Source organism: Sparus aurata, chromosome 6 (assembly GCF_900880675.1).
Source record: "Sparus aurata chromosome 6, fSpaAur1.1, whole genome shotgun sequence".
Lineage (NCBI taxonomy): Eukaryota > Metazoa > Chordata > Actinopteri > Spariformes > Sparidae > Sparus > Sparus aurata.
The window spans coordinates 19,575,700-19,597,966 of NC_044192.1; the positions used below are offsets into that span (position 1 = coordinate 19,575,700).

General features: G+C 41.3%; 1 protein-coding gene across 4 annotated transcripts in view; it reads left to right on the forward strand.

Moving 5' to 3' along the window:
• The window catches only part of bsnb (bassoon (presynaptic cytomatrix protein) b), a 77,127-nt gene that overhangs the window by 43,174 nt on the left and 11,686 nt on the right, over positions 1 to 22,267 (forward strand). For 3 of the 4 annotated variants that reach the window (XR_003984219.1, XR_003984220.1, XM_030418818.1), the window contains exons 4-5: positions 12,243 to 13,034; positions 14,243 to 20,533. Coding sequence is in view for 1 of the 4 variants with exons in the window: in XM_030418818.1 (XP_030274678.1) it covers positions 12,243 to 13,034; positions 14,243 to 20,533 (7,083 nt within the window). In the remaining 3 variants the exon portion in view is untranslated. The remainder of the gene's footprint in view (positions 1 to 12,242; positions 13,035 to 14,242; positions 20,534 to 22,267) is intronic. The other variant, XR_003984221.1, reaches the window with a different exon arrangement.

Sequence of the window (22,267 nt, forward strand, 5' to 3'; positions counted from 1 at the left end):
TTGCCTTTAGAAGAGCTTCAGTTGTCTTCTAAATGCTGTCCTACAAGTCCTGAAGTGTGTAAAGAAGGGATATTGGGTTGTTCTTGTCCTCCAGGACAAACTGAAAAAAGAAATTGAGGGATGGAGGAGGTGGATCCACAGAATCTCCCTCAAAGATTCAGTTATATTTGGACATGGTGGAGGCGATGGATTAGGCTTACTATATGCGTTGGTAATTGTCAAAATATAGATTTATTTTGCATTTATATTTAGTTTAGATTTTTGTGTCTTGTTTTTTGTTTTTTGATAGATAGATAGATAGATAGATAGATAGATAGATAGATAGATAGATAGATAGATAGATAGATAGATAGATAGATAGATAGATAGATGGATAGATAGATAGATGGTGGTACTTCTGAAATTCTACTTTTTAATCTTTCCTGCATACTGAAAACTCTTATGACTTCCTCTAAATGCAAACCTGCAGCTGAAATTCCCAGACTCACTTCAAAAAGAAGATGTGTGGTTACATAACAACCTGCCAGAGAAAATGATCTTGCGGGATCACTTGGATGTATTGGTGCTTCTCACTCTAATTTATGTATCAAGGGCCCCTAAACTGAGGCAGGACAGTCCTGCCAATGTGAACTGCTGGGCCAAAAAGGAAGCACCTGTTGCCCCCGCTGAAACAAATAGAAACAGACAGTGTAAGTAAATAAAGAGCAGAAACATGACCTGACCCTGTTCTGTCCAGCCCCTGGAGAGACATCAGAGCCACACACACTTAATGGCAGATGTCACACTGTTGTCCTGCAGCAACACACTCTGCTGGAGAAAAAGTTGTTCACATGTAGACCGTGGAAAAATAATATTCTTGTACTGTTAACACTTTGGTGATGTGCTTGTTTTTGTTCATTAGTTATGTAATAATTGAGTGTAGGATAGGGCCAACTTTCAGTGTCTGTTTATACTGTAATGTTTCTGTTCAAAAACCCCTAAAAAGTCATGTTCCTACATTAAATATCCATTTCTCCCTTTTAGCCATGCTAGCACCATCTGTCTATGGATGAGAATGTGGATCAGTTTAAATGTGCCTGCGTGTCTACGTATGCTAAATGAAGATAGTGAAAATGCTAAACATTATGTTTACCAAAAGTGAGCATGTTAGCATTCTTATTGTTGATGTGATAAATGTGTAAAAAGTGTTTGTACTATTTTAAAGAGACAGTCATATAAGAATTCACTACCTGTATAGTTGTAATGAGTGAGGAAAATTGCTATAGAGATCAAAATCATGATTTGTGCCAGGCTATAAACACAGTTATTCCGGCTGTAAAATTATTTTAACATTTGGTCTTGACTCACTTTTGGAGCCAACTTAGGTGGCCATTCGAGGGAACAGCAGTTTGGGTATTTTCACGTTGGTTTAATTTGTCAGCCCCTGGGGATTGCCACTTGATGCTGACCTTAGCATTCAGCTCGAAGCACCACGTTACCAAAGTATAGTGTTACATAATTACTAGCGTAGCTGTAAACTCTTAGTCTTGATGAAAACATATAGCTACTTAGCCGTGTTTGAATGTTATTTGAGTGTGCAAGGGAGAATTTTATCTTCTTCACATTTGTTTGTTATGTAAAATGTGCATTGTGTAGATCAGAGCTAGACACAGACAGAGACAGTGGTGCAGAGCCTTGTCTGCTGAGTTCTGTTCAAAAGTGTGTACATGAAGCATATTTTGTTTTTCAGTATGTTCAGGTTATATTTAACAGATAGGTTATATTCCACATATAGCATCTGTTGGGGAGGATCTTGCAAAGCCTCCAACAATGATATCAATGTTACTTTCTTGTTTTCCACTTAAGAGACTACTGTAGTTTTTTATTTATTTTATTTATTATTTTCAAATCTGAGTAGCTTTTCATCTGAATAAGATTCCTCTCATTCTTAAAATGTAACCCTGTTCAGACTGATTTGACATTACTGTAGTAAGAATAGGCTCAGTGATTCCTGAAAAGATTTGATTGTCTGCCTGCAGGGTGGCCCATTGAATGTGCCCGGGTTGTGCAAGCCTGAATTAGAAGAAGAAGTAATATTTATTTAAAACAAACAAAAACCTCATTGTGATCATCTTCTATATTTTGTCTATTGATATTGAATGCCCTGTATGGAACTCCACTGTGACTGTAGTTGAGTCCTGCTTGCTCAGTGGATGATCCTTCATTTCCTCTCTAATCCACAGGCCTGACCACGTGTCCCCATTGAAGGAGTCCCAGGGGATTGACCTATATACCTGCTGACTCTTACTGACCTGTCACAGCCGCGGCGTGGCGTGGCACAGCCTGGCACACTGCCGCGGCATGTGCTCGCTTACACTTCATGCTGTGCACTTGGTAGTCTTTAAGCACTGTTCATTCAGACTATGCATAATAATTTTGAGTAACCTGCTCTGCTGATCTTTGCTTCCTATTGTGAATAATTCTGCATTGAGACAGGACTGAATACAGTGAGTACCAGTATTTGTAGAGAACTGTCTCGCGACTTTTGACTGCTGCTGCGGCTGTTACACTTTTGTTTACATTTGTTTGAGTCAGCACTTCACATGCTATGTGTTCAGGTGTTTGTGGCGGTTGAAGCTTCCACATAGTTTCTCTAACTCATTAACTGGTATTTAATGTGTCTGTGTGTCAGCTGTGTTGGCACCAAACTGTGTATGACATATTTCCACACTCACCTTAAATTCACCCCGTTTCACACCTGCTTGGCAGCGTGCCCCTGTGAACACTGTAGTTAATAATTCACAATGACCCTCTGCTCCCCTGACCTTCAGTCGTTACAAATTAATTATGACCTCCTCTGTTGTATGGCTCATTAATCTCTGTGAGACGCAGAACATGAAGGATTGTTATGATGATTTCTGTCTTTGTTGTTGCGTGGTTCTCCTCTTTATTTCAGCTCTTTGTTCTCACTTTGAGGGTTGACGTGGTCGCCGCTTTTGTTGGGCATTGTCAGAAATAATGACCAAGACTGTTGATGGGAGAAATGGGAAAGCTATTGTTGAATTATTTTTGGGAGAATTCATGTAAGAAGGAGGGTGGACAAAGTTTGACATTCAGTAGTAAAACTTTGTGGGAGAGGATTACACATGATGCGTGACAGTGTTTAATGTCGCTATGCACTGCTGTCACGTTTTCCAATTGCTTGCTTTTCTTTGTAGCTGTCTTTCCAACATTTCCTCAGCTTTCTTTTACATTTGTGATTTCCTTTACACTCATGAAAACAGCCACTTAGGGGGGAGTGATCCTCCTTTCCTTCCTGTTAACAAACACCTAAAATATCATATCTCGGTGAGGTTTGTGACAGCATTTAATGACAGCTGACATTTCCCGCTCGCAGCTTGTGGTCTGGTTCCTGGCAGAGAAACAGTGCGGGGGACGGGCACTTGCTGTGAGTTGACTGACAGTGGGAGGACAATTCTGAGGTTGTGTAGGTTACCCACAGTATGTCAGCTCGCACGTGTGCTCGTATAGATTCTGATCAGCACATTAAATTATATCTTGTGTGTTTGTGCATCAGAAATAAAAAGGGACAGATGGGTGTGACCGAAACCACCAACTGTGCAGAGAGTAAGAGCTCAGATATGAAAATGGTTGGTGCTGAATGTGCAGCCTACTCCAAGTGCAATATTTAGCAGGATGCTTGAATCTGACTCTGAGTGTTTGTGTTTCTGCTCTGTGTGTTCGTGTTGTTGTGTGGGTGTGTGTGCTCCCACGGGGCTCCATCTCACTCTATGAAATTGTGAACTCTCTGGCTCCCTCCATGGGTAGGTAGTGTTAAAGCGTTCTTTGATATCCTTACCTAACGAGCAGTTTGTCTCTGTATGGCTGTGTACATTTCTTGCAACCATTACTTTTGTGCATTTTGGTCTTGATTTGTGATTGTAGCTGGTTGCAAAAATGAAGTCGGTGATGTGTGTGACTTAGATTCTGTGTTGAGCTGTTGAGCAATGTGACCTTTTATTTAAGCCCTGTAGAGAAGAAGATGTGATGTGCAGCAGAGTTTTTCGAGGCAGATCACATACCCACATGGTAGTGATCTCTCCCTGAAGAAAATGTTTCACCTCTACTCATGAAGAGAGACTGAGTAGTTACAGTTCAGCTGGAAGCTGCGGTCACTGACCCATAAATAAGAATCACTTTAGTGTTATTTAAAAGAAAGAAATTAAGACAAATGAGGTGCACAAGAAGAAACAGTAACACTTTATAAGAACCATCATTAATAAATGGTAAGTTTATAGTTAATTAAATTTAAGTTAATAGTTATTTCTCTTTTATGAAACAATGAAGTACTTATAGATAATTTATTAAGCAATTGTAAAGGTTTAAAAGATCAGTTGCAACTTTATTATAATTAGTATAAAATAAATGGTTTATAAAGCCTTTAAGGTTGTTTGTTAACAGTGAAATAACTATTAACTAATGTATAATTAACTCTCAATTAACTATACATTTGTGATAGTTATTGTAAAGTCCTAAGGTGAACAAATATATAACTATCCCTCCCGAATACCCAGTCTGCTCTGATTGGTCAGCTCACAGACACCTGAGCCAGCACCACTAACAGCAACAGAGCAGCCTTGCTAAATCAGTTCTAACATGCCAAACTAGCCACTAGGCATAAATTGTACAAATGTGTTATATGGTGATGTTGTGTGATGTCACAAATTCACAGAATGAAAGGTGGGCCTTCTGACAAGGAGTTTCAGGAGCAGTGAATGCTTAACTGAAAATTTGTATCCGGACCAACATGGCGGCTCATTTTGAAACTCTCTCTTATATCATGAAAATAGTTCACCAAAATGTGTTTCAGAAAACCTGTTGTGGCTAGAAACAAGCCAGGCTGTTGTTGAATCTGTCCTCATTTTAACTCAATGGTTGCTTTTTAAGGAATTGTGTGGGTTTCCAGGGGCGTGCATATGATTTTATAGTCTTTTACTTGTGGAAGTGTGTAATTTATTGGTTGGCATGAAATCTGCAGAAAATAAAATAATTGAGCCACACTGTGGCAGACCGCTGTGCACGGGTTTGCAATTTATTTACTTTTACTCTGTTAACGTTTTTTACAACCTGAAGAAAACCTTTTATAGCCTGGAGTTCATTATTTCTGCCTTTATTGGATCGTTACAAGTTGAAATGGTAAAAAAGCGTTAATGTGTCTTTCACATACCTTCTTTTGGTCGCAATCTACATGAAGTGTTCACAGCGTGGATAATTAGGATGCTTTACTTTCTACATTACATAATTTGATGATTTATACATGACCACACTTGCATAGACATGGACAGACCAGAATCAGTCAGGCGCAAACTTGCATGTACGCATGCAGATTGCATACACACATATACACACACATGCACACATGCACACATACACACACACACACACATACAAATTGTGTGAGTGATCAGGGCTGTAATGTCTCAGCGAGCCCCTCTGAGAGTGGGATCAATCTATAAGAATGGGATCAATCTCTCTGACCTTTTCCTTGTGGTAACCTGCAGTGTTCAATCTCTCATTATTTTGACAGTGAAAGGGCAGCTTTTCCGGCTCTCAGCTGACTGGATGGAGCATCACTGTACTGTCTGTGTTCACACTATCCACCCTTGTCTCTCACTGCAGATTCAGGTTCACGCACTAACTGCTCCCTCAGCTTCACTCTTGGTACTTTGCCAACTGAACGGAGAAAACCTCCAAAACAGAATTCCCACTTGCTATTGTGTCAAACACAATAAACACTTACTGTTTACTACAGGTGCACTACGTTATGAATCAAAGACCACATGCATAAGATCATCTTCTTGGTATGTGTTGTAATATTTACTACAGAGACGTTCAACAGTGAAAAAAAACTGTTGCTGGAAGAGCTTCAAAGTGCACCCACCACCTCTTAAGATGAAGATAAATACGTTATAGACTTCTGTTGAATTAATTAATATCTTCACTGATTTTACAACAAATATGCAACATAACAAATGTGGAACACAAAGAAAAATCGAAACAAGCTGCAAACACAGTACAGATATACAGAAAACATATACAGCAAAAGGAGAAAAACATTAACTACAGAAACAAAACTATGTTTCTAGGACACACTAACATAGGATGAACACGCCCGGTCACACAGCTACTGCCATAATATCTCAATCATACAGTCAGAATGTTTAAACTGGCATTAAATGTGTTTTTTGCTCCAATGTACCATTGTGAGGTCAATGCTGATCGCACAGTATAATGGCTGTAGAATAATGACACCATCAGTGTTTAGACTGGTCCCATAAACATCACTTTCACGATGCAATTTTGTCTTCCACTGGGCAAATAATCTCCCGGGACAATTTGTATTCACGACCCCATTATAGACTAGATGTAAAAACATAATTTTTTCCCCGTGTTGTTGTTACTGTGAGGAAAACGGAAAGCGTTCTAGCAGTTTTGTCATGCCACATCTGTCAAGCTGCAATGCACTGAGCTCTCAGGGACATTGCAGAAATCATTCCTTTTCATTTTCATAGACGTACAGTATTTAAAGGAACAGTTGACCTGAAAATGAAAATTCAGTCATCGTGCTCACCCTCATGCTGATGGAAAGTCATGAACATTTTCTTATTTTATGAAAATAAACCATGAAATTGTTATATACAGCTTGCCCAGAATAATCTGAGTCTCTAGAAGCCAAGAGTTCCAAAATTGATTTGAAAAGATGTTTTTTATCCCCTCAATGCGTGGTCCAGCTCATGCACCCACTATGAACGAGGTGCTTGCTAACGCTTTTAGCTTAGCTTTCTGCTTAAAAAATTGTGTAAATAATGTCTTTTCAACTCAGTGTGGGATGTCAGGGCTTCTGGAGATCTGGAGTATGCTGGACAAGCTGAATGGAGCCATTAATTTATTTTTTCTTATATTTAAAGCAAGTCTCCATCTACTTCAGTAGTTTAGGAGAATGCTGCAACACTGTGTCATTTGCTGTGAAGCTCCAGAAATGTTTTGTGGACTGAGAAACCTTCAGCCAACTTTCCATGAGCATAATTTAGAGCAGTTAATAACTTAATTTTCATTTTCGGGTAAACTTACCCATGAAACATTAGCTATAACTTGAAATAAGGACATAACATTAGACAGGACTGCAACTCTGGCCTTATTGTAGAAATTGGTTTAGCTTGTCTTCTTACCACCAAGTTCTCATTGTGACTGCCTTGTGTAACACTCACTAAAAGGTTCGAGTCAAATTTGAAATGTTAAATATGACATATTGAGATTTTCATTCAAGATGCAATAAACACAATGGTGCTAAAGCTCCACTGGTGACGGTAGAGACTGTAGAGACTCCAAGTGTTAAAAAATCAAGTTTCCTCTCACAGCTCTGTTGTTGACTTACTGCATGTCAAGAAGATAAGAGCAGACACCAATAGCTTCAAATGTAATTGATAGATTACAGTCAGTGTGCCGTCTTGTCAGCCAAGTAACAGTTCAGAGCCAAGGATAAGCACACTCTCTACTGAGCAGACAAGTTAACCTCCTGCCATTTAATGAGGTTAGTTGTTTACTAACAAGATGATCTCACAAACAAACTGAGCCACACAACTGCGCCACACACACACACACACACACACACATACACACACACACACACACTCAAGAAGAATCCCCCCCGAAACACAAAAAGTGAACTGTCGAGCTAAGTCAATTTCTTAGGTGCTAACAATAATTTAAAAAAAAAAAATTATTTTGTGCTTGAAGAAAGCATTTCATTATCTGTGTCTTTTGTGGTTTGAGCCGGAGTGTAATTTCTGTGTATTGAGCTGTTGAAGTGCTGTTTCTCAGCAGGCAGTTAAGAAGTGGAAGGGGATTGGCCACAGTGAATTGGCTGCTCTGTTTTCAGGGTGCATTAAAGGCCTGTCTCAGAAGCACAGAGGCTCAGTCTTTTTATATGGACCTGATTTTCTCCACACAGTGGGGAGAGGTGGGAAGCACAGCCCACATCGCTCACTGCTATACAAGCTAAAGCACTCTACATGAATAATTTGCTACTCCCAGCTCCAGTTTGGCCTTGCTCCTCTCTCCATTTCACCCACGCAGCGATGTTATGCTGATTCAGGAGCAAAGAGGAGAGGTTTGGCAGTGCCAAAATGGCAGGAAGAAAGCTCCTTCACGGAAGACAAATGTTTATTAGTGTCTATTTAGGTATCTTTTTAAATTCTACTGTTATGAACATACCTCAAAAAGCATCTTTGATATAGTTTGTGGAAGTTGGAATTGAGGAGAGATGTCAGGGGATCGGGTGGGATCAGATGCATATATGTGTGCATACAGTCAACACACAACAGTCTTCACTGTCTATACTTTAGCATAGCTTCAGTAGCACAAAAACATTTATTATTTTTTTTACATGAGCAAGAGCCGGCACAGATGGCTAGTTCTGAGAGTGCTGCACCTGTTTATATATAGCTTCTCAGTAGAGCACTTGAGAGAGATGAAAACAAAGCAAGTCTGTCTGTTTGGCATGCCAATAGCTCCATCCACGCTCCGTGGTCTCAGTTGAGACAACAGATTCCTGCAGGATTTGGGCACGATAAGAAAGGTTACATCTCAATGGAAAAATAGCGCTATTAAAAATAGCTTGTTAAACATAGATTTCAGATGTCGCCACAGTATCTGTTTATGTTATATTGCATTTACATTTATTGTATGTGGGAGTAAGTTAGACGCAGTTGCCAACAGTTCTTCTAGACACTGTGGTTTGACTGTCCTTGAAAGGTTTTTCAACTAGCCAAGTGTTATCACACTCTTATTTTGTGCTGAAAAACGTTGTAGCTGCCCACACTATTCCAGCATGAACTGCATATTTTCACAGTAGTCATGATTCAAACATTACCGCTTCTAAACGAGGGAGTTGCATAATTTAACACTCATGTTGCATAAGGGCTCTAATTGAGTTGTTAACAGAGGAACCGTTGAGGTGTACAGTTACCAAAACTGAATTAATCAAAATGTTCATATCTGAGAGGTTTAGTCTCAGCACTCTCCTCACATAAGGCAGCTGTATGCCGACTAAAGACCCAAGACCAGCAGCACTACATTCATTAGCTTTATGATTTTCAATTAATTTTTTTCATTTGTCTTTCATTGTGATTAACTGAGTATGCATTAGACACCCTGGACTCCTCTCTGATCTTACATAAACTAAACGATAATCAATTGATTAAGCAAATGTCTGATTAATAGTTGTGGCCCAAATATTTCACTCATATGCTGCTAGGGGCCAAACCAGTGCTATAAGTGACTTAGTCTCTGACGCTCTGTGTCAACTAAAAGTGAAGTTTGGCAATTGTTCGCTGCCACGAAGACCTATATAACAAGTGATATATCAATTAGGGCTGCATGTCTCCTCTGCTTTTTTTTGATAACTGATGAATGTAGCTTTAAATTAGACTTGCAACAATTACTTGATTTAATGATTTGTTAGAGAAGCATTATAAATATTTGATTGGTAATTATGTTGGTAGCGGGAAATGCATTGCCTGCTATGTTTTGGTATTGGTGTAATTATAGCCATCAACGATCGATTCATTGTTTACATTTTTTAGGCAAAAATGGGAAAATAATCTCAGGTTTAAACTCTTCAAATGAGAATAATCCTCATGTTCTTAGATTTGTGTGTTTATAAACTAGACATCATTCTCAGCAGCAGACTCAGACAGCTATTGAAAAAATTAAAATATCGAGGGCTATTTCTTGTTCTTTTCTCTTTTATTCTGCCAAACTGAATATCTTCGGGTTTTGAACTGTTCATCACACAAAACAAGACATTTAAAGATGTCACCTTGGACATTTATGGACTAAACAATTGATGATTAATTGACAAAATTATCAGGGAAATTGCCTCTTGTGATTTTCCCATGACAGATTGATTGGAATCAATATACCGTAACATCATCACATATAGTAAATATGATATCTTTTGTGGCTGTTAATTCATCCCCATCTTCTCTCTATTTGCTACTATCCATATGGTTATTCCACCACCTCTTCCTTCTCTCTGTTTTTCCGATCTCCTCCTCCTTTTTCATGCTTTTCTGTTAAATTTTGGCTGTAGCTTTTTCTCCAACCACCCACATCAGCAAGCGCTTAAGCATTGTTTGTAGAAATCTGTTTTACTGGACAAACAGTAGAAGTCACCTGTGATGGTCTGTATCCCCCTGTCACTGTTGCAATGAGAGGAATCCAGAGCACATAAAAGGAGGAGAAGAATTAATCAGTCTCTCACTCACACAGAGTCTGATCAATTTCTCCATTTGGGTTTAGTATGAGGTGAAAAAGAAAACATTGTCCTTCGCCCATACCTTATCACTGGAGACAAATGCTGCTCTCTAGATTAAGATCCAGGGGAAGACACTGCAGGTGAATGGGGTAAAAAATGTAACTAATAAATTTAACTACAATACTTTTGCAGTTGATTACTTACACAGAGACAATTATTTTTTGTATTACAAATTGTCTGAAATGTTTTGTTTTAATATGCAAATTAGGCATTAGCTAGTTAAGTATGCTCTGGGTCAGAGGGAATTTTGGATATCTCTTTTTATCACTCCATAAATCAGAAAACCTTGTGAAAAGAAAAAATCAATGTTCACCATGTTTTCAAAACATGAAGTGTATATAAATCAGGTTATGAGTGATATATGAACAAGCCCCTCTGTAAAAAAAAACCTTCAGAATGTAGATAGGAGAACAACTGGACGTTTTTGTTTACGTAAGAGAGATTTCAGGCTTACCTTTCCAAGAAAACAATCATTAACCTTATTGTGTGTCATGGATGTTTTTACCTCTAGGGTCTCCCCTTAAAGGTGCATTGAGGCAGAACTGGCCACTGTTTAATTCATACTCAAAACAATAGGGGGTAGCTTATGAACAGAGTAACGCTTTCTGCTGCTTACTGTGCCTTTTATCTAGTTAGCCTAGTCAGCCATGTAGCTAGCAGTCCTGACAGGACTCGGCAGCGAGGGGACCAGTGTTAGTGTTTACACTGCTAGCACAGCACAGCTGGGGATAGCTGGCTTGCATGCTAACCTCAGTGGAAGTCCAGCAACACAGTATAGAGACTGCAACCCTCTCTGTCATCATGATCGTCTGGACCACAGTAAAGATGTTTGATACAGTCATTCAACACCTGCATTGTTTTTATTTATTAACTGTTTTTGGGCATGTTGTTGAAGTCCGTCGTCTGTCTTTATGCTATTTAAGTGTGATACCAATAAAATAAATGATTTATTGGGCAGATGGTAATCGGCAATGAAGATGTTTATGAGGTTATTTGTTTTGTTGTACGAGACTGCGACACAGGAACACTCCTTCTTCGGGCTTCAAACACAGATGATTATCATAGAAATGGAGGGCTGTGTTACAGGCATGGTGCCCCCAACTCCCTTTTCAGCTTTCATAACCTGTAATATAACCATTTCTCTCCATTGAGCAGTTCCATCGATCTGCTATATTGACCTGAAATTGAATCTGTTTATGTTAATATCCTGTCTCTGATGGGTTTTGTTCAAGATTTTTAGCAGTGTCAGACTCTATAAGTACCTCTTAATACAAGGTTCAATGAGGATGACTGTGAAGGACAAATCCGCCTCTTGCAGAAAGAAGATTTGCTGTGGGCTCCATAAAAAGTCTAATGACAGTTACACTCCTCCAATCTATTAACAGATGTGTTCATTTGTATTCACATAGCACTCTTCTTCTGTGCATCCTGTTTGAGAGTGCTTAATGTTGTCAAATGATTAAGTCTTCAGGAAGAGATGAAAGGCCCTGTTTGGACAGGCTTTCAAATATTCACTTGTTCAGACTTGCTAAACTGAGTCCTTGGCACTCCATGACCGTTTACAGAGCAACAACTTTCTGAGTTGATTTATTTAACTAAACATTCATACTTCTGAACCCATCAGTCATCACAAATAGTAATCAAATAATGTGTTGACACTGTCAATATCAAAGGTAACACCAATGTTGAGCATTTATGTGTATTTAGTCAGATTGCTGCCCATTTAAACTATTTGGCTTTATGTTTAGTAATGTGGGCACCAGTTGGCATCCAGATAACTGAGTTACGCTACTTTGCATTGTTGAATAATGTAAATGACTAACAGTGTTACAAGAAACCATGTGCTTTTGTCTGATTACATGTTCTCTTTGTGCTTGTTTTCCAGAAGAAAGAATGGCTCTGCTTGAACTGCCAGACACAGAGGGCTCTGTCAGGAAGCTTGGGAGATATTCCAGCTCCTGGTCCACAGCCAGTGGGATCCCCCCGGCCACCTGCTACAGCCAATCAACAGCCACCTCAGCAGAAAGGGCCCAATCAACTCTCAGGGCCTAGGCCCACTGGTCCCCAACAACAACAGAAACCAACGGGTCCCCAAGTAAGTGGCCCTGTTTCTCCTGTGAAACAGGCTGGGCCTGCCCCTCAGGCCAAGGGTCCCAGCCAAGTTTCCCCTCAAACTAAGGGCTCTGCCCAACCTAAGGGTTCAACTCAGCCACATTCTCAATCAAAAGGTCTAACACAACCCTCAGCTCAGAGTAAGGGACCTCAAATTAAAGGTCCAAATCAATCACAAGCTCCAAGTAAGGGCCCTGCTCAGTCTTCTAACCAAACAAAGGGCCCTGGCCAGGCCAAAGGGCCGACTCAGACAAAGGGATCTGCTCAGCCCTCTGCGCAGACTAAGGCTCCTTCTGGTGCCAAAGCGTCATCTACCCCTGGTAAAGCCGCATCCACACATGCCAAGGCCTCTCCCAACCAAACGAAAACAGCACCCACTCAGTCTAAACCCACAGGTAACAACCAGGCCCGCAAACAGCCGCAGAGCCAGGAGAAGACTAAAGTCATGTCTAAATCTCTAAAAGAAGACGTCAAGGCCTCACCAAAGAAGGCTTTGTCAGAGACTATCACTTCACCAAAAGACACGAAGATAACTGAAGATGCAAAGAAGTCAAGACACCATGAAGTGAGCTACCTGCAACTTCTTCGCCTTCACCTGTTTCTCTTGATTCACTATTATGATTTTTATTTTTTAATTGTAACCATTTTTTATCATCATCATCATCACCATCATCATTTTTCATCATTCATTTCACATACCTTTTTTCATCATCATCATTATATCATTATCTCTGTCTTGTTTTTTTAAATCTTCCTCTCGTAATTATAATTTTTTTTATAGCTAAAAAATAGTTCATAATATTTCATATATAATTTCCTCATCAACGCTATCTTCATCATCATCATCACCATCATCATCCATAACATCCATGTCCTCATTTTCATGGTCTCATTCGCCATTACTCATTTTCAGCCTGTTTGCCCATTTCTACACCTGTTTTTGTATCTTTTATTTTTATTTATATCAAATGCAAGCTTTTTGTTTAATGTAACACCACGTGATAAAATTCTAAGCATTCTGAGCATGTTTCGTTATTCTTCAACGGTTCGAAGAATGCAATGGAGAATGCGTCAAAGATGACAATCAAGCATGTAACCAAATGACATTTGTCTGTAGATGTTTGTATGTTTAATTGTCCGTTACATTCACTCTTTGTGTCAGTGTATTTATCCATCTGTGTGTACAAAACCTTGACAGGCAAACTCAACCCAAATCAATAAAATATGATTGATAGTTTGGATAACATACCAAATAAAATTGTAGTAACAAACAAATCAAAATGAAACCTCTGATCAAAATTCAGACAGGTTACACTGTTGTACTTTTAATATATTTAAAGAATGAAATATTTTGAGATTAAATTAGTGTTTGTTTTTTTCAGGGTAATAGGTGTGTAACCGGTAATAACTGTATGCAAAGTCACCAAACACCAAACACCAAAACACCAAAATGTAATGGACAGTAAATATTTGGGTTGATTTTAGCCTCAAGTGTTACTGTATCTGGTTGTTTGATAAAGGGTTTGTTTGATCCAATGTAATTATTCTCTTGTTTCTTTGTATGAGACTGTTTCAACTGCATTAGATCCAGTGCATTAATTTTACTCACTATTATCGAGAAAAATGCTCATGAACATGTCACTGCTGATGAGTTCGATGAAATAATGGGGTACAAGGTGTGCACTGAGGCTTGTAATAGAACTTCATTTAGGGGAAAAAAATTTGCCATTATTTTATTCTGACCTCTCTCTTTATCTTTCTCTGTTTTTTCAGGATTACAACAAATCAAGTACACAGAGTTTAAGTGACACTGGATACTCTTCAGATGGGATCTCCAGCTCTCATGGGGAGATTACAGGCCAGATCCGTGAAGAAGGAATCAAGCTCAGTGAAAGAGGTGCTTCCATCCCCTCGGAAATCACCAAGCTAGAGAGTTCTATGAAGCCTCTGCTAGAGTCAAAGACTGCTGCAGATGGGAAGCACAGGCCACATTCACTGTCTGTAGGACAGGACAGGGACTACAGTCCTGAGGATGATGCAGCACGGGAAGAATCAGAGGATGAACTCAGTTGTAAGCTTCGCCATGATTATGTGGAAGACAGCAGTGAAAGTGGTCTCTCGCCATTGCCAGTAAGACAGAAAAAGTCACATAAAGAATTAACAGATGAGGAATTTATGAGAAGGCAAATTATGGAGATGAGTGCTGATGAAGAGGAGTTAGAAGAACAGGGAACCCAGAAGACCAAAAAGGGACATAAAACCAGTGGGGATTTGAGCAAAGAGAGACGGCGACTCTCTCAGCATTCAAATAGTTTTGAGGATGACACCAAAGCATCAGATAAGGCAAATGAAGAGGAAGATCTTGTAATGGCTGGAGGCCTTCGGCGTTTTAAAACTATTGAGCTGAATAACACCAACAGCTACAACCGCGACATGGAGCTCAGTACTGAGCATGACCTACGAGAGCCTGAGCTAGAGATGGAGAGTCTGACTGGATCCCCCGAGGAACGTTCCAAGGGAGAGTATTCATCAACCCTCCCTGCCACCACGCCGAGCTACACTTCTGGAACATCCCCCACATCTGTGTCATCCATGGAGGATGACAGTGACAGCAGCCCTAGTCGTAGAGCAAGACTAGAGGAGGCAAAGCAGCAGAGGAAAGCTCGACATCGATCCCATGGGCCTCTGCTGCCAACCATTGAGGATTCATCTGAAGAGGATGAGCTCAGAGAAGAGGAAGAACTACTTAGAGAACAGGAGCAGATGAGAGATCTTGAGCAACAGAGGATCCGAAGTACTGCTCGAAAAACAAAGAGAGATAAAGAGGAGCTACGGGCACAGAGACGCAGGGAAAGATCCAAAACTCCCCCCAGTAATCTCTCTCCTATTGAGGATGCATCACCAACAGAAGAGCTGAGACAAGCTGCTGAGATGGAGGAGCTTCACAGATCATCATGCTCTGAATACTCACCATCGATGGACTCGGAGGCAGAAGGCTTTGAGATGATTGGTGGGAAGCTTTACAAATCAGGAAATGAATATAACCTTCCAACCTTCACATCACTCTACTCCCCCACAGAAAAGACATCAGCAATGTCACCATCTGATAAAACACTCAAAAGTGCAGAAGAGGTCTATGAGGAGATGATGAAGAAAGCACAGCTCATGCAAAGGCAAGGACAGCAGAAAGGTCAGCCTGACAGTAAACATCATCTTGAAGCAGGGACTTCCCTGACCCCTGGCTCAAGCCCAACACAGGTTACTGCACCTATGTCCTTCTCCACAACAGGGAGTGATCCAAGAATTCCAGGAATTCATGCAGCACAGCATCTATCAAAAGAAACACAAAATAGGATGATGACACAGAGTGCCAAAATTGAAGGTGTTGTTGGAGTTGCCACAACCAAAGCCCAAGTCAGTCAAACTGCCACACCTCGACAAGCAGGTAGCACAGTGCCTGCTGGCAGCAGACCAGGCTCCCAGAGGCCGACACAGGCATCACCTGACTCTGGAGCATCCTCCCTTAGCTCCAAAGTCTTTTCCCTTTTCAAAGGTCCAAGCCCCCAAGTCTCCCCAACAACTTCTCCATCACAAAGCCCAACTCATGCGCCATCTGTAAGACCAACTGGTGGTAGTGGCAGGCAGCTGCCATCTTTGCCTGGTGGCCCTACATCAGCTGCAGCGTCCCATGGAGCTCAGACACCTCAAAGGGCAGTTTCACCACGTCTTGCACGACAGCAGTCCTCTCAAGATTCACCAGTGATGGTGATAACATTAGGCTCTGATACAACAAGTCCTGCCAAGCCACTTACTGTAAACTCTTCCACTTCCCCTTTGTCATCACCAACACAGGTCACTTGTAAAACCTTGTATGGCTCCCAGCCCCATTCCACAAGTTCCCCAACATCACCACAAATGCATCCATCACAGTCTCCCAAACATTCTCCACAAATGGCTCAAAATGTTGAAAAAGTTAATGTTGGTATTAGCACCGTAACCACAGCGGCATATAGTCGTGGATCTATGGAAAATATATCTCTCTGTAAAATCTCAAATATTCCAAGCACCAGTGTGGTGGATCTGAGAGCCCCAGCGAGGCCAGCTCCAATTATAATAACAGACCAGGGGATGGACCTGACATCCCTTGCCTCTGATACGAGAAGATACTCTTTAGGAGCCGAGCAGTCATCTGGTAGACACACAGCAGTACAACCCCTTATTATGAACCTGAACGCACAAGAGCAACCACATGTATCTTTATCAACACCAACCACGGTTAGCATCACAGTTGCAGGTACAATGTTCATGTCCCAACCCAAGACACCAGTGGTGTATGGAGATCCTTTGCAAAACCGTGTGGATTTGGGGCAGGGTGTTGGATCAGCTGTGTGTTTAACCCAGAATAAGCCGATAGTTACTGACCCATCTATTCCCAAAATTGATGCCTGTCTGGAGAACCTGGGTTTACAACAGCAACAACTGCAGTTACAGCAGCAGAAGCTCCTCCACCAGCAACAGCTTCTTGAGCAGCAACTCCAACAGCATCAACAGCAATCCTCTTTTGCTCGTTACAATTTAGCTAATCAGGTCCAGCCTCTACTGATGAAAAAAGACCTCGTAGTCAGCCAGACAACCAGTGCCCAGGCTGTAGTAACTGCTAGTGCCATTCCTAAAGTGTCCCCTCTGGCTCCACCATCGGTGTCTGGGGCTTCTGCTTCTAATGCATCCCATGAAATCTATGGTGGAGTTGCCTTAGAGCTAAAAAACAAGCCAACAGTAATGAATTTATCCACGGGTAAGCCCCATGTTATGATGGTACAACTTGATGAGAGCAACACATCACAGGGCACCACAGTGACCCAATTGGTAAAGCGAGAGGAACCTCCCCCACCTCCTCAGGTCTTGGATCTTACTGGACAGATCAAACCGGAAAATCAGGTGGCTTGTTGTGATGTTGTTTACAAATTGCCCTTTGCTGGTTCCTGTTCAGGGTCATTCACTCAAAAGCCTCCAACTGTATCCTCAGATAATAATCCCACCACTGAAACCTCTCAAGCAGCCCATCCTCCCCATCCACCACACTACAATGTCAGTCAACAACAACAACAACAACAACAACAACAGCCTCAAGCCTCACAAGGAGGGACAGAGGAACATAAACCATATCAACCACCCACAGTCCCCTTAGGAAGAATACAGCCCTCCATGTCTGATACTAATCTGCCATCTGCGACTGATGCTGGTCACTTTCAGAGTAATGTCCAGGGGGGTCTGGCAGTAGATCTTAGTAGCATGAGTCAAGCTTATGATGGTGGATACCTTGGCATGGGAGCACAATACGGATCTTACACAGACTTGCGTCAACAAGGAGATTTTGCAGCCCCTTCATTACCCCTTCGCCGATATGGCTCCATGTCAAATATCAATTCAGAATATGCCTACGGTTCACGTGACCTAGCAGCATCACAGGACTCCAATCTCGCTCAGTACAGTGCAACCACTGCCAGGGAGATCAGTCGCATGTGTGCAGCTCTCAACTCAGCGGAACAGTTTGGGAGCCGGTATGGAAATAACCCCGAACTCGGGCCATATGGGGCTGGAAGAGGTGGACCTTTAGCTCGGCTAAATCTCCAGCAAAGTTTAGCATCAATTAGAGCTAACCTGCTATATGGCCCCGATGGCAGACCAACAGCAAATGGTCAAACCCTAACGAACCTAATAAATGCTAGACAAGCAAGTTTACGCGCCTTGTACCCTGCTGCTATGAGAGGAGGTGATGGCATGATATATTCCACCATAAACACTCCAATAGCTTCTACCTTGCCAATTACCACCCAGCCTGCCTCTGTCCTGCGTCCCATGCCTAGAGGAATTTACAGACCATACCCAACAGGTGTAACTGCTGTACCATTGGCAAGCCTTACTAGGTTGCCTCAAATGACTCCCAGAATGCCTCTGTCTACACAGGGACCATATTCCTACCCTGCTCCAAACCAGTACCCTACATCAGCCACCCTATCAGGAAGTGTTCCTGATGTAAGCAGCTTACACCAGGAAACTCCCATGTACCTTGGAAAGCCTTTAACGACAATTGCTGCACAATCAGCTGCAACCATTTCACCAAACCAACCTGTAACACACTTAGGAGCCCAAAATGTACCAGCAACTGGAATGCAAACCACAGCAGATCAACAGACAGGCCACACTCAACTGCCCTCACAGATTGGTACATCCCTCTCTCAAATTCAAGGCCAACCTCCAACTGTCCAGCAAGTTCAGGCTCCAATACAGCCACAGCAGTTACCTGCTCAGACTGAACCTTTATCTTTGACTCAAACCCAACCTCAAGTGCAACCCATTAGTCAACCTCAACCATTAGCGCCGCCACAGGTCCAGCCACAAGCGACACCCCAAGGTACTGCCCTAGCACCGACTTCCAATCTTTCTCCTCCTCCAGATGCCCAGAAAGGTACGGATGATGAGAGACTGAGTCAGCAACAAGAGCATGTGCTGCAGCTAGAACGAGAGCGTGTTGAACTAGAGAAATTACGGCAGCTGCGTTTACATGAGGAGCTTGAGAGAGATCGTATGGAGCTGCAACGACACAGAGAAAAAGAGCAACTACTTGTTCAGCGTGAGATTCAAGAACTGCACACAATCAAACAGCAAGTCCTACAACAACAGCAAGCAGAGAGGGAGACACAGCTCATAATGCAAAGAGAACAACTGGCCCAGCAGAGAATGCAGCTTGAACAAATTCAGACTCTGCAGCATCAGCTCCAGCAACAATTGGAGGAGCAGAAAAGACAAAAGACAGCAGCAGTGGAAGCAGCAGCAGCAGCTGCAGCAGCAGAGGCAGCTGCTGCATCAGCAGCTGCAGCAGCAGCAACATCTGCCCAGGGTACTTTACAAGGAGTAGTTGTTGGAGGAGGTTCTAATCAAGGTTTCATTATTTGTGACCAAAGTGGTAGAGTTATTCAACAAGATGGACAGAGTGTTCAATTTTGGCAGGATGGGCAAGTGGTCCAAGCTGTTGTGTCCGCTCGGCCTATTCATAGTTCTGCCTCTGAAATGTCTTTGAGAAGCAGTGACAAAGAATCCAAGACTATGAAAAAGCAGAATTCCATGCCTCGGTTGAGGGATGGCTCAGAAGAGGACTCCGTGAAAAGGATTACAGACAGCTGTGTGCAAACAGACGATGAAGATGGAGAGGACAGATTCATGAACAGGCGTAGGAGAACAAGACGTATTGCAGACTGCAGTGTGCAGACTGATGAAGAGGACCAGGGAGAATGGGACCAGCAGCCAGTAAGGCGCAGGCGATCACGTGCATCCAAGCACTCTGAATCCAGTGGTGAAGCTAAATCAGATGGATCATCTAAAGTGGCTTCCTCAAGTATAGCTATTCAGACCACAAATGATTCGTCATGCCAAACAGAGCCCGACCAACTAGGCAGGATTTCTCCTGCAATCCACATTACCATGGCGGAGACCTCAAAGGTTGACCTGTTACATTACATAGCAGCCCCTGAAAGGACCCACAAAGGAGAGAGTCTGGCCTGCCAGACAGAACCAGAGTCTCAGTCACAGGGGGTGGTCGCCCCTCAGCTTAGTGTCCCTACAACGATCAGTCCGTACTCCACAAGTCTTCATATAGTAGGTGCGAACACATCTGACCCAACCTCTCCTAGACTCCAAGGAGTTGCTAAGTTTGAGAGGAGGAAACCAGATCCGCTGGAAATTGGCTACCAGCAACATAATGAGTCTCCATCCCGCCACCCCCCCAAATCTCCCCAGGTGTTATACTCCCCTGTCTCTCCATTGTCTCCTCATCGCATGCTGGAGACAACATTTGCCTCCCAGGAGAAACTCAACAAGGCCCATGTTACACCACAGCAGAAGGCCTTTACTGCTGAATCACCCCAACGCCACCAGACCCTACCAAGACCAATAAAAAGTGTGCAGCGCTCCATGTCAGATCCTAAGCCTCTCAGCCCCACATCAGAGGACCCTGGCAAGAACAGGTTCTCCCCATATCATCAGCAAGCCTTGTCCAACAGTCAGGTATGAAACCATTGCTTTTTCTTTCAACTAAACTTATCAGTTATTGAATTTCATGAAGACTTACCAAAAATATGAATAAGTAGAATATTAAAAAAATATATTTTAGGGGAAGTATTCAGAAGAAGTATCTATTTTCAGAAATGCAAGATCCCTGCAAAATCTGGAGCAGTTTCTTCAAAGACAGCTACAGTGCATAAATCAGTATAATGCCTTAGGTCCCCCACAGAGATGTGAGTCTTTTTTACCAAATACAACATGCAGTGTGTTTTTGCTGCTGATATACAATATATACTCATATCAAGTTTGCCATACATATTTATTTGCATTGGATAGTATGCTATATGTTTTTTGTTGGAGCATTAATTAATGCATAATTTATTTGTAGTATATTTAGAGTATTAAAAGTTGACATTGTACAAGATGACATAACATTTTTTACACTCAGACTAATGTTTCATGATGAGTGCCACGCTTGCAAACACCCATAAAAAGATATAATTCATTTCACATTTTAAAAAGCGAATTTTCTATAGAGACATATAGAGACACAAAAAAGCTTCCTTTTCAATAAGCCAATTATTTGTCAATTATTTGTCTGAGAATCAAAATTATAAATTAGAATAGATATATCTGTATGCAGAATATGCTTTGTGTGGACATAGTTGATCACACAGGATCTGGCATCGAGTAGGTGACAGAATGTTCTCATGAGAGCAGCTGGCCATGCCAGAAAAGCTTTTTCCCATCATCCTTTTCTGCTATATCTCCTCCCTTATCTTCCCCCTTTCTACTCTTTTAGTCTGTTTTTCCTCTTTCTCTCTCTCTCTCTCTCTCTCTCTGTCTCTCTCTCTTTCTCGCTCTCTCTTTCTGTCATGTCTTCTATATCTGGCAAACCCTTAAGACTTGCCAGAGGGACATACAATGTGGTGGTGCTTTGCTGTCTTCCTGATTGTTAGCAGCTGGTCAAAGTAAATTAACATAGCTCTGCACGTAGACCACTATTAGTCTGAGATACAAACATAGAAATCAGATTTTACACATTTTTACCTCTAATCTTAAGTGTTAGTGTTTCATACACGGTTCTCTTATGGATACTTAAAAAAAAATCATCATGGATCTACCCAGCACAACTATTTTGTAAGTACTAGAATAGCATAGATGTCTTTTTAGATAGTAGTGTTTGACTGTTCTTACTTGCATGTCATATGTAAATATTTTGAGCAATGTGGAAAAAGGCCAGAAACTGTGGATATTTGATCAAAGTAATAAAGGGAAAATGTTTGTACATGTTTCTGAAAAAATACATGAAATCAAAAGACACAACTGCTTCATTATAGTCGTCTTCTGGCGATTTGTAAAGAATGTTTCAGCATTTCATGCTTATGTTTACATTTACTAAGCTATTCAAACACACATTATTGTTCAGTATTTTATTAATTATAAAGAACATTTTGACAATGGATCCCAAATTTTGCAAATTAGAAATTTAAAAAACACAAATGTTGCTTATTGGTACAGGTACAGACATATTTAATACTTATTAATTGTAGGTGCCAGTGTTATGTTTATTGTTTAGTATAACAAGTAACATGGTAAAAATATATTGCTTTGCAATATTATCATGTAATTAAGGTACTCTGTGTTACACTGACTGCCACCGCTCAACATTTTACTTAACACTGTTAATTAGACATAAAAGGAAAAATGTCACTTCATGTCTGGCTTTAGTGAAAC